General features: G+C 42.3%; 1 protein-coding gene and 1 long non-coding RNA gene across 20 annotated transcripts in view; one reads left to right on the forward strand and one right to left on the reverse strand.

The window, feature by feature from the left end:
* Positions 1–316: 316 nt before the first annotated feature.
* Positions 317–12,865, forward strand: part of RAP1GDS1 (Rap1 GTPase-GDP dissociation stimulator 1) — an 81,061-nt gene continuing 68,512 nt past the window's right edge. For all 19 annotated transcript variants that reach the window (XR_014945394.1, XM_085545265.1, XM_085545272.1 and 16 more), the window contains exon 1: positions 317–544. Coding sequence is in view for 4 of the 19 variants with exons in the window: in XM_015862105.3 (XP_015717591.1) it covers positions 541–544 (4 nt within the window). In the remaining 15 variants the exon portion in view is untranslated. The remainder of the gene's footprint in view (positions 545–12,865) is intronic.
* The window catches only part of LOC107313662 (uncharacterized), a 63,203-nt gene continuing 52,193 nt past the window's right edge, over positions 1,856–12,865 (reverse strand). Inside the window, exons 12-17 of the long non-coding RNA XR_014945395.1 lie at positions 12,644–12,743; positions 11,975–12,015; positions 11,777–11,835; positions 8,036–9,710; positions 5,624–5,665; positions 1,856–2,971 (exon numbers count right to left, since the gene is read on the reverse strand). This is a non-coding gene — a long non-coding RNA (uncharacterized LOC107313662). The remainder of the gene's footprint in view (positions 2,972–5,623; positions 5,666–8,035; positions 9,711–11,776; positions 11,836–11,974; positions 12,016–12,643; positions 12,744–12,865) is intronic.

Below are 12,865 nucleotides of genomic sequence, written 5' to 3' on the forward strand. Positions count from 1 at the left end.
AACAAAACGTACGGCTTAAGGCAACCGCTCTTTGCCCGGCAGCTCCCTCCCTTCTTCCGCCGATCTGTGCTCACAGGGTCCATCTCACACCGCTCGCCCCCTGACTCAGCCCTCCCTTCGGACAAAGGGCCGCCAGACAGAGCCCGAGGAGCTCGCCGACAGCCCCCCATCCTCCAAGCCACCACCCCTAAGCCCCGCTAACAAAGGCGGCGCGGGACCGCCGCAACCCCCGCCGGCACCGCCCTCGGTTCCCTCCTTCTCCGCCCCTCCCGCGGCCGGGCCGGTCCCGCACCGCCTCCTCCGTGCCCGCCCGCCCCTCCCCGGCGGCGGCAGCGGCACGGCAGGGTGCCGCCGGGCGGGCGGGGTGTCTCCCAGGCGGCCTTGCCCGGATGTGCTACCCTGACTCATAGCCGCGCCGCACGCAGCCACCGCGCCGCTGCCGCGCTCTCCCCGCTCCGTTCCGCGCACGGCTCTCCCGAGCCTCCCCGAGAGGCGGCGGCTCCGGGAGGAGGGGAAGGAGGAGGAGGCCGCGGCGCCACCATGGGTGAGTCCCCGCTGCGCAGCCCTCGCTGCCGCCCCTCTGCCCCCAGAGGCCGCCGCCCGAGCTCGGTGCAACTTCCCCGCCGGCTGCGGGGCTCGGAACGCGCGGCCCCCGCGGCGCAAAGTTTGCGCTGCGCCCCGATCCGCGCAGGCCGGGCCGCCCCGATCCGCACGCGGAGGGCGAGGGGAGAGGGCGGCTCGGGGCACGGAGTTACGTAAGGCGGCCCCGGGACCTCGCCGACCGCTGCTGGCGTGACGGAGGCCGTCGGGGTAGCGCGCTGGGAAGGTTGCGCCGCGGTCCTTGTCCGCTGTTGGAGAAAGACGTGAGGATCTTCGTGTTGCTCCGGCTGTGAGGCAGAGCGTTACTTGTGCCTCTGAATGCAGCCATGTTACTTCTGCCTTTTTGTGTTTGTAGGTTGGTTTTTTTCCCCCCCCGTTTCTTAATGTTGTAAATTAAGTAGTTTCGCACCGATCGCCACTTGGATGGAGCTTCCAGCGAACCCCGCGTGAACCCAGGGAGCGCAGCGTTCCATTGCCTTTACAGAGCGCTCGTTGGGTTTCTCCTCGCTTCCCCTCCCCTCCTCCTCTTTACACAGTACGGCGCCCAGCAGCCACCGTCAGTTTCCCCGCACAGCTGGCTGCAGTGTGGACGCTGAGGCAGGGATGGCCCTGCCGGTCCGCGTTTCACTGCGCTCTGGGTCGTGGATGCCCGGGGCTAGGAGCCGTGTGTGCTTTGCAGGCAGGGCAGGGTGCTGGCTGTGCCTGACTTTGGCTCAGGGCTTTGACATCAGCACTTCCTGCAGCCTCAGGTGCTGCACTGTTTAGTTTCTTTTTGCAGATCACGCACATCTTTCCCTTTCAACTAGAAGTTTCCATGGGAAGAAGCGCTTGCAGTGCCTCAGTTTTCGTGGCCATGGAATGGGATAGATACTTGTTTGCTTCCTTTAAAGAGATGGAGAACTTCTGGAGAACCTTGGCAGATGGAAGCTGCTGTGGTCAGGTGTGAAGGAGAGCTGTCAGGCTTGCTCAGAATAAGGAACAACTCTAACAGTGTAGCAAAGGCCTCTTTTTTTTTGCATCGAGACACAAGGATTTAGTAAGAATATATTTCCTGTCTCTGTTCACAAATTCTGGCTGCTAATCTGAGTGTTCTGGTCAGAATACAGATGTGACCAACTATTTTGGCTCCCAAAAAACCTTCACAGAGTTCGCTAAAACCTCCTCAGAAAAGCTGATACAGAATCAGTGCAGTGCTCTGTTTCAGATGAGACTACATCTCAGCTGCAGACAAGTTTGAAAACAGCTTGAGGATCTGCTCCAGCCTGCTCTATAAGTAAGAGTCGTTCAAATGTTCTCAGGGAGACTGAATTTTTCTCTAGAATCTGTCATCGCCTGCCCATAACTGACCAGAGGTTGCTTGTGAAAATACAGGGGAAACCTTTGTTTCCCCACTCCTGTGCATTCTGGAACCTGACTCCTTTGCTTTTAAGAATCCAAGCAAACTACAGCCTCTGCAGCAGCTCTTGTTGCTCCAAAGACTGAAATCAGTTTCACCTTGGCTAGCAGCTAACTGTGCCTTCTGCTGCTGAAGATCTATGTTCAAGCTCATACAATCAATGCAATAACTTCCCCCATTCTGCTTATAGCATTCTTTTGGGTACTGCGTCGCATTACAGCTGCAAATCCCTAGAATTAAAGTCAGGATGAATATTTGCAGTATTTAATTTGTTCTTCCTATGGCTTGCACTACATCCCATAAATCATGGTCAACAAACAGGCGTTTGTAGCAAGAATGCAGTAATGCCTTGCAGTTAAATGTATGCTTTATTCTGTGTTCGAAAAGGCAGGCTTAGTATTAGCTGATCTGTATACTGGTGATATAAAATGGAAAACCAAGTAAGTATATTTTAATTCCAGTCATAAGATTTCTGCCACTAAAAATATTTGTGTATATATAGATCTGCATTATCTTTGCTGTGTAGAAATCTCTCTGTTGCCACTTCAGCCCCAAGTGTGTATTCCTCTCGTGGCAGTCATTTCCTCCTAGAGGACTGTGGCTTCCTCTCATTAATATCAGTTCTTCCCAAAATTGTCACTTTTTTTGCTTGTGCTTATGTAGTTTTTGAAGTCACATACATGGAATGGTGCAGTTTCAACACCATTCATCTCTTGGCTTTGTGAAACAAGCTGCTGAAGTGCTCCTGGTAGCAAAATACTGAGTACTTGAGGCTTACGTGTGCTGTGCTTCTATTCTTACAAGAACAATTATAGGTTTTTACTTTTCAGTTGCTGACTGTGCCTCAGTTTCCTGCTGAACAGCCCCTTTCTCTGGTCAGTTTTCATCTTTTAACCTCCAAAACCACAACCAGCATGTTCTGTCATGAACTTCTTGTGGCCAGGCAGGTTTTACTGTTTTCAGGCAGTAGTCATTCTACAAATGAGAATCCATACGATATATCAGTATTATGCATTGACCACTCAACACTTATGCACTGGCCCAAAAGGTGTAGAAACATCATTCGTGAGAGCTTATATACCGAACAGAAATACAGATTACACACAAAATTATTTTTATGGTATGTATCAGTTGCAGGCTGAAATATAGATGTTATGATCAGTAGAAGTGTTTCCAAGCACCAGTTGTGTTAGCAAGAAATGGAAGGGGGCCTCTGTTCTAATGAAGTTTAACATGTACCTGTGTGCTTAACTGGGCAATGAAAGCAACCTGCCAGTTTCACAAGGAGGTCAGGGAACTTCTTGCAATACCTAACACTAATATCATAGTGACGAGATGCAGGAGATACACAGGCTATAATGTAAATGGCTGTTGTGCATTTAGTTACAGCTGTCAGAACAAAGGCTTATGTTGCCCCTCTCCTCCCAGGGCACTGTATTTTCTCTCCTAGTTTCCACACAGAAGTACCACAATTGTCAAGCTTTGTGGCCAGCCTGGTGGCTGTGAGCTCCAGATCAGAATGTCAGAAGCCACTACCTGTGTTCATGATATTAGCTCCCTCAGTAAAGGTGTCAGAAGGGAGTGAATGTTCAGGCGTGGCTGTGTGCAGTACCACTTTTGGGTAGATGGGAATAAGCCTGTGTGGTTTTTGTGAGTAATCAATAGCCTTACATAGGAGAGGAATGAAAAAGTCCTCCTTGAAAAGAATTCTGCTAGTTTTCTTTCAAGAGATGCAAGTCAACTTCATAGATCACTTGTAAAAGTGATACAGTTATTGCACAAAAAGATAATTTTTAATTACTCTAAAGGTTTTGCAAGAACAGTGGGACTTTGTATAACACTAGCATATTAGTTCTACCCAGCAGCAATTTAAGCCAGTGTGAGATGTATTAGTGTTTTCCAAAGACAAAACTGCATTTGGCAAAAACCTTGTCTTGAAAACACGAAGGCAGAAGAAACTGATTTTAGGCTATAGCTCTGTTTCTTCCTCAAACAATGTTCCTTATATTGTGCCTCTGGGGCAGCCAGAGAGGTTAGCTTAGTTCTGACTGCTCTATCTTAACAAATACTTTTCCTATTTTCAGGCCATTGTTGGTGGTCTTTTGTTATTACATAAGATGAAAACCAATCAATTTTGTCTCCTGCTTTAGGTTAAAGGCTTCATTCAAAAATATGTTTCCTAAGAACAGAATATGCCGTGGTAGCTTCAGAAATCTGTAAGGAACATTTGGCTGTGTAGTCAAAATAAAAGTGGGAAGAGAAAGGGCAAAGGAACAGATGAAACCTGAAGGAAACAAAGCATTGATAATGAGAAAGCTACCAAGACAAGAATAAAAAAAAAAAAAAAAAAGAACAAAAATCCCTTAAAGGAAATGTGTGGAGGGAGAGAAATACTAGAAGCAAAGGAAAGACATGGTAAGGAATGAGTGAATGGAACAACAGAGAACAGAAATGGCAGAAGGAAATTAGGAGCTCTATTCCTGATACACTCCCAACTCCCAGTCTGAGAAAATAGCCAGGGTATGATAGATGTAGATAAAATCAGAGCATTTTTACCCTCTTTCTTTGTAATTCATTCTGGCTGCAGCTGACAATCATTGAGAAGCTTCATTATAATTCTCAGCCTTCCTCAAGTGAAGCTGATCTATTTCTGGAAGTTCTGAGAACTTAATTATTTATGAATATGTAAAAGATAAATAAATATGTGATTAACATAAACTAACATTTGTTCAGTAAAGGACAGAATAATGTCACCATTTGACACGAGAGAAAGCTCTGATATTCCATCTGTGGCATCTGACCAGGAGGTTGAGTATGATCCTTAACTCTGTTGCAGGACGCGGGTTGTGTGTTAGGGACATTAATTGGTGACCTAATTACTTACATAAGAGAAAACCCACTTTCTCCTGCTGACAAGTCCACCCAGGTCTGTGTGTTAAAGAGAAATATTCCAGCTGTCTTTATGCTGTCAGACACATTATGTTTAAGACAGTACCTCACTTCCAGATTAAAATTGATTAGTAACTACATATAAGCTTCTGAAAATTAAAATCATGTGTGCCTTCTCCAGCTACTGGTGAAATTTTTTAATGACTGTTTGAATGTTAATTAGGCAAGGAACTTTTCCTACGAAGGGATTTTGTCCTTGCAGTGAAGCTGCTACATATAATCTCACAGGGCCTCTTCTTGTTAAATATGGTCTAGAAGCTTGTTTCTGTTTACAAATTTTAATGATAGCAACCAGATGGAATTGGTTTTGGTAGAGTAAGATGGTTGTAAAAAACAAAAACACAGCAACACAGACTTCTTGATCATTGAAGTTGAAGTATTCCAAAAAATAGCTGATACGTTTTTGAATTTTCATGTGCTCTAGATATGCCTAACTGGATTTGTAAAGTCTCTGAAACAAATGGCTTTGGTTCAAGGAGCTTCAAAGCTGTGCACACAGCCTGGCGACATTTGTTCAGTCTGAGAGTCACAGTTCCGCTTTAGGGAGCTTTGAAGTTGTGTAGGAACTCTGGTGATCTCAGCCCTTCTCTTAAGCTGTAGTTCAAGAAGATTACGGGCTCAGCAGACAGCCAGTAGAATTTGGCAAATCTATAAACCAGATAACTGCCATTCACTTACCTTCAGGTGGAGGACGGGGTTTAGCAAAGGATTCTCTGAGACCTGCAAATAAATACACAGTGCACATTTGCTTAAGTACAGTCTCAGAAATGTCCCTGACTTGAAGCACTTTCAGATATTTCTTAGGAGAATTTGGAAAGATGTATCAGGAAATAAACATCTGTGTGTATGTGTCTGTTGAAGCTGGAATTCAAAACGTGTAAATAGAGGAAAAAGTAGATGTCTATATGAAGTTGTGTTAAAATTTGCATAAAATTTGAATAAAATGAGAGCATTTCAAACTTTCCACCTCTGGGTTAGACAAACCTATTATAAAGATTACATTTACACATTCAAAAATAAGGAGAAAAACACACTCTTTTGTGAAGGAAATATTTTACTTGATCCCTGTTAATACTTAGTCCTATTTTCCTCATATTTCAAATCCCTTGACAAGCTTACTGCTTCCTAATTATGTAATATTGGAACATCTGAGGCATAGGTTGGTTCTGAGCTTTTGTTAAAACACCAAATCATTCCTTGTGTGAGTGATAGCTCTGTGAGATTCATTACAGTTAATCACAGTTGCATACATTCATCAGTTGGTTTTGGCCTCTAATACTTGCCAGTCTGACAGTCACAATCATTCTGTAGAAATTTGCCAATTTTGTTTGTTAATTTTTGCATTAATTTTTCTTGTTTACGTTTCTTGTCAATTGATTTGGATTTGGCAAGCCATGTCAGTCTCTGATTAAATGCAGTTAAGCAGGTGTTTAAGCTCACATGGTGAATAAGCAGCCTATCTTTCAGCCTTATCACTTTGGCTTTCGCAAATATACTTGGGAGTAAGACTGGACAGAAACAAACACATGAGAGGGAGAGATGGAGACTGAATGAGAAGGCCCAGGCTCATGGAAGAGATCAGCTAACGACAGGATGTACAGCATGATGAGGATTGAACAGAACTTTGGAGAAATGTGTTGCGTCTGTCAATAGCTGTGAGGAACAACAGGCCGTTTTTGATACTTGAGGAGACTGTGCCCAGTGTCAGCTTCTTCATTTTTACAGCTCTTCTGGTACATTAATATGGGAGCATCAGGACACAGAACTGCAGTTAAAACCTTTCCTCATTGAATTCTTTACCTTTCAGTGAATGCCTTTCTCTCTGCAATATCCCAGTCCAAAAATATCCCCACATGTAACAGCATTAATCCTTCCCTCATCATATCTTAAATTAAGGAGAGGAGCTGCAGTTCAAAGAAAACTCTCTCATAAACAGCACATTACAAACTCAAATTTGCCTTTAACTATATCCAGAGTAGGAACTAAAACTGCTTTGTATCATATGGATTAACACTGTGACAGTGTTTTGTAGCTGGAAGCTTAAAATTTTTCTAGCTTGAGCATAAATATAACCAGACATGAAAAAGGAGCACCTGCAAGGCCTGTGGTCTCCAGGTTCAGTGGAGCATTTGGCTGAGGTGAGCACGGTGTTGAGTGCAGCCTGCTGTCTGGCAGCCAGGAACTGCTCTTGAGAGCACATTTAGAAACATTTCCTGTCTTTGGTGTTGTACCAGTCTCATGACATGACAATCCAGTGACTTTAGCAGAATTGTTTCAGCATTTCTAGTTTTAGAAGCAACCTTACAAGTACATGTCACTTCTTCAGGGCTAGTAGCTGTCCTGTTCCCTTTCCTGAGTTCATGCCTGTTTCCCTTCGCTGTTGAGAAACCCAAGATGATCTCAATTTGCAGTGCCCAGTGCCCTGCAGGCAAAACTGAGTTGAGCACTGCCAAATAGCTCCTTGTGCTGCATGAAAGCTCTGGAACGATTTCCTTAAATCAAAACGCTGTTTTATCTTGACAGCAGGAACAAAGCATGCAAAGAGAAAAGGGCTTTAAAACCAAAGCAGGAGTGTACAAATCTTTCTTATCCAAATCTTGCCTGTCCACAGAATGTTTAACTTACACCTGCTGGGCCTCAGGAGGAACTGACTGAAGTCAGTCTTCTGAGCCTAGTCTACGTAGAAATAGCATCTTCGAAGTTATGACCTCTTCCCCAGGTATACCCCTTTCTGAGTATTTTAAGTGGAAATGCAGGAAATGAACATGACCATCAGGAGGAGCGACACAACAGTGAGTGGTTTTGGGGACATTTTATGCTTGCCCCTGCCTCCTTCTAAAGTAACAAGTAGCCATAGTACTTCCTCCTTTTACTCACATCTCTTCTATATTTATGCACTGAACCAATTTTAGGGTCAGGCTGTAGTTCTACGAGAGAGGGAAAAAAAAAAAGAAGAAGAAGAAGAAGAAAAAGGCTAACTACAACAGAAAACTGGCCCATGAAGACATTCGTTGTAAAAACATCTGCTATGATTAAATGAATTTAGAAATACATTTAATAGGCTTTATATACAAATATATTTGATCTCACACTGCAAAACTTGTTGAGGCTTTGTTCCTGGATCTCCATAGAGGGGGATACAGATGTGCTGGCTCTTGCTACATTAAATTTGGAGGAAAGCAGAGAAAAGATGGAGATTGAGTGCAAGATATGCAACATACCCATAAAGAATGGCTGACAGGAGCCAAGGAAATTCAGTTGTTCTTTGTCAGTGGTGGTGGTGTTGTTGTTTTAAACCCTTACGATACAAATTCCAATCACCTGTTTACAGCAGGATGGTACTTCAGTTAAATCAGATATACTAATTATTAAGTTTACGCGCAGTAGTGCCCAAACAACTGTGTACTTTCCAGGCAAAAAACACACATTTCTCGATCTGATGCTTATAGTGTCCTTATTTTCTTCAAGTCTTTTTTTTTTTTTTTTTTAACCAAAGAATCATTTCTGACTCTTCCCACTCTCTTCCACAGCCATTCTATTCCTTCAGTCCTTTGCAAAACCCCTTATTTCATTGCCCAGTTTTCTGTAACATCTTCCTCCTCTGCCTCCTCCAGTTGTCTGTTCTTTTCTGTCTTTCCTCCCATCTCCCACTCTCTCCTCTTCTGGTTCTGTCCTTATTAATTATCTGATAGCTTCTTCCTTCATAGCCCTTCCACTATCTTTGTTAGAGAAAGAATTGAATAACTGGTGTTCTGCTTTCTGATTTTCAAAAGCAGAAGGGTTTTGGATTTTATTTTCTTCTTAGTTAAATATCAGCTAGTTAGAACCAGTTTAGATTCAGTTTTTAGTTTTGCCTACTGTACAATAAGCAGGACTGCATGAAAGAATGTATCTTGTAGGAAAGAAACAGCACAGAATTGGGTCCTACTCATGTAAATGCTATTTATACAGAATTCTTGTACCCACACAAAGCCCACACTGAGTACCACTGAAGTCACCGGGATCCTGCTTTTCTGACTCAGCTATAATGGGCCTCAAACTATACGGTTTTGGTACAACTGTGCAAAATGGCATGTATTGTCCCATAGAAATACATTTAGAAATATTGGCTTTCCAACTTATGCAGTTAGGAGGATGGAAATGCCAGACATTGGGCTAATTTTGAGAAGCACTGTTCAAATGTCTTTTAATGGTAACTACAGTACAATGCTGGTCTGTAGCATGTGAAGAGATGAAGAAAAAGCCATATTCTGTGCTGAAAAGGGTGATACATTGAACTCTTTTTTCCTTAATTGTACAGCTTATAGTAATTTGTTATTTCAAAGAAGAAACCAATTTAACATGAAGATAACATTAGAACATCATCCTGTAAAAGGGATAGTAAGCACGATGTCATAAGCTAATAATATACATAAAGTTCTATCTTGTAGCAGCATAGGAAAAAAAGAAAAAAAAATGTTTCAGAAATGCATTTTGTAGCCATTAGATAGTGTCTTTTAGTATTTTCTGATATTCACAAAAAATGTTAGGAATCCCTCTCTCTCTTAAGACTTACACGCATTATGCTTCTAATGCCACATTAAAATGTGGATACTTACTGCTCCACGGGCAAGAATGCTGTAGGAGGAACAAAAAACAATTCACTGTACTTCCTTAGAATGCCATCATCATCCCAGAAATGATCTGAAGTGCTTGTTTATCTCTATGAAGGCTATAACTTCTCCTTTTACAAAGAGAGTGAAGGCATCACAGTTTCTGTTTCTGGCTGTTAAGAATAAGGTAGAATTTAAGATTTCTTGTACAGTCTCTGAAAGAGTTCTCCCGTGAACACAAAATTTGAGTTCTGTGCATTTATCCAGTTCAAAACAGATGGCTGGGGGAAAAATGCCCTAGATAATATAGCACTTCATGTTAGCGAGGGAGGCCTGTTTTGTTCTTTTTGTTGTTTATTAGGTTGTTTTCCTGATACTAGATAGCCCATATGATAAAAAGCAACAGATGTGAGCTGCTGGATTGCTTTTAGCATACTCAGATTCTGAACAGTTCACTGCACTCAGGCATCACAACAAACAAGGTGTCAGTTAGAAGCCAGCACACTTCAGCAACTTTTAAACTGCTTGCTTTTCTAAAATCAGAAATGGTCATCAACAAAACAGATCTTTGGCTGTACACAGAGAACTTTTTCTGAAAGCTGATTAATAGGCGCATTTTGCAAAATGACTTAAGATTTGGCAAGTTGTTTGAACAGTGGCCTTTTCTTTTGGACCCTTTTTATGTCTTAAAAATAAGTAGATGAGACTATTAATATGTCTTTTTCCCATTACTGGAAATGTATTTCTTACAATCAGAAATATGCTGAGGAGCCTGTGTGCAGATTAAGTTTGGACTACATTTGGGGTTGCAGAGATTTAACTTTCAGATCAAAGATTAGATATCAAAATTGAAAATCTGGGAAATCTTGCAAGCTCCCTCCTGATGTTTCCCTATTATTTCTCTCCAGGTTCCTGTTCTTCTTGCAAAAGCAGCCACTGTGTCAAAAATAGGCCCCTTCTGATTTTGGTCAACAGTTTGGAATGAAAATACAGCGGCATTTTTTGTTTAATCACTTAGTGGTTGGATTCACGGAAAGCATTCAGAATAGGTGGTTATTGTATTCATATTACAGCACCAGGGTTCTGTACTTCTTACGCTTTGATCACAAAGTATGTGTTGAACTTCAGTGTTTGTTTCTAGTACCTTAAGGATGCAAGTCCGGGTTTAGAAGGCAAATTCTACCTGTTTACATGAGCTTAGTATTATTCCACTTTGTACCTGTGGAACTAATTTGTCTCCAAAGTCATATCATTTCAATCTTTTCATTAGAGATGTTTCTGCTGCTTCATCTAATACAACCTAAGGGTAACCTAAAGCCATCAGACAACAAAGTCTGGTTGCTCTGATGTGATAGGTCTGCATGCTCAATGCAGAACTGATAAAATTGCATTAAATTAATGAAAATAAAGCTTTTTTCTTTTCTGTACTGAGACATGACATCTTTAAAGTTAATACAGCAAACTATCAAATAACATTTTTAAGTGCATGTTGTAGATTTATATGGCATTGTGTTGTAGAACTTTAACTGACCTGGTTGCAGAGCATTTAGAAAAGGTAATCCATTCAGCTTTGCAGCTGAAGCCTCTGTGTAGTCAGATTATGGCCTCAGTTCCCATTGCCCTGTATTATGCATAAAGTGACTGCAAATTTGATTTAAATGGTAACTGGGCCTAAATTGTAGCTTTTATATCCTGTCTGAGCATAAAGAACTGTAGGATAATGGGCAATAAAGTGATGGGTAATAAAATGATGTCCATAGTGCCTTTGTATTTGAGGTACCTTGAAGAAGTCTTGTTTTTAGATTCTTGTCTTGGTTTAGTAGAATAAATGGTTAAATATCTGCATAGAGTTTTGGGGGCTGCAGTGACTCACAACTGTGGAAGTGAAAAAAAGCTGCAGATGTTCAGTTTGCTGAAGAATTTGTGGCACCAGGGAATTAGGAATCACGTTCTCAAAAGGCTGTAGTCACTCCAGTGCATCATGGGATCAGACACAGGTCTGAAGAAATCTGACTTTACGTGCATTAGAGAGAAAAAAGATGTGGTTTACACACTGTATTTTTTCCAGTGGTAGGACCTAACCTCCATGATATTTTATAGTCGTACTGTGAGTTTCCTCATATGTAGGAACCCAGGCAGCACAAAAAATATGTATACTGTTGAGTAAATACAAGACAAGAAACTCATAATAATACTTAACAATGTGTTATTAAGAGAAAGGAAATAATTTTATACATACATATGAATCCTCTCTTATCCATGACTGAGCCCAACACTGTAGAACAAAAGGTGGCTTGTCTGCTTAAAAAGAAAAGATCTGTTACCTAAGAGTTAGACAGCAGGAATAGACAGATCAAGATTTTTCCAGTCTGTGCTCTGCTAATTTATAGCAAGATGAAGCAGTTAACGGTTCTGTCACACAGCAATACAGACTTACCTATAATAAGGATGTCCTACTTGGGTGCTCTGTTAGGAAGCCTGTAGTAGAAACAGTGAAGGTGTTTGAGCTGAAATTTGAACAGATTCACAGACTTGTAGAAGGAAAACAGAACTGTCATTTGGAAGGATTTTGAATAAGGGCTGTAAGGATTTAGAAGAAGGCCGGTATGGGTCAACTATGATTTTATGTGGCTACAACTTGAAGCCTACTTAGTCTTTGTGACTTCACTTTAGGTATCTGCAGAGACACCATTCAGTCCCTTTTCATCCTCCTCTTTGGCAGAGGGAGGAAGACCATCTCCCCCAGCCTCACCTTGCACATCACGTGCTCTGGGGACAGGCTCATCTTTGGAGCCCTGTCCTATACTTCCTTCAGTTTCTCAGTATCATTCTCAATCTTGGACATCCAGAGCCAGCTGACAAATTTTGGGATGTGCAAGTTCTTACAGGCATCAAGCAGAGCCTTGATTTGCTGGCCACACTCCTAATGTAGCCATAATGCTGTTTGATTTATTTGCATTGAGAACACGCTGATGGCTTATGTTTTAATTGGCCTCCACTGTGTCCCCCTGGGTGTTTTCAGCAGGGCTGCTTATCAGCCAGTCAGCAACCAGCCTGTCCCAGTGCGTGGGATTGTTCTGTCTTACGTGCAGATCCTAGTCCTTACATTTGCTGAAGGAGACTTCTGGTCATCCAATCCCCAGGTGTCTGAAGGTGCCTCTGGATTGCTATCGGCTGTGTCAGCTGATCCCCCAATTTAGCATTGTCTGCAAAAGATTAACAATGTCCAAATGCATGTCTACCTTCATGTTGTATTGTTTTCAAACAGCAACAACAACAACAAAAAACCTCCACACTTAAAATCTGCGATTTGTCCAGCCCAAATACA

Source organism: Coturnix japonica, chromosome 4 (assembly GCF_054131305.1).
Source record: "Coturnix japonica strain WE chromosome 4, WE-NBRP24, whole genome shotgun sequence".
Lineage (NCBI taxonomy): Eukaryota > Metazoa > Chordata > Aves > Galliformes > Phasianidae > Coturnix > Coturnix japonica.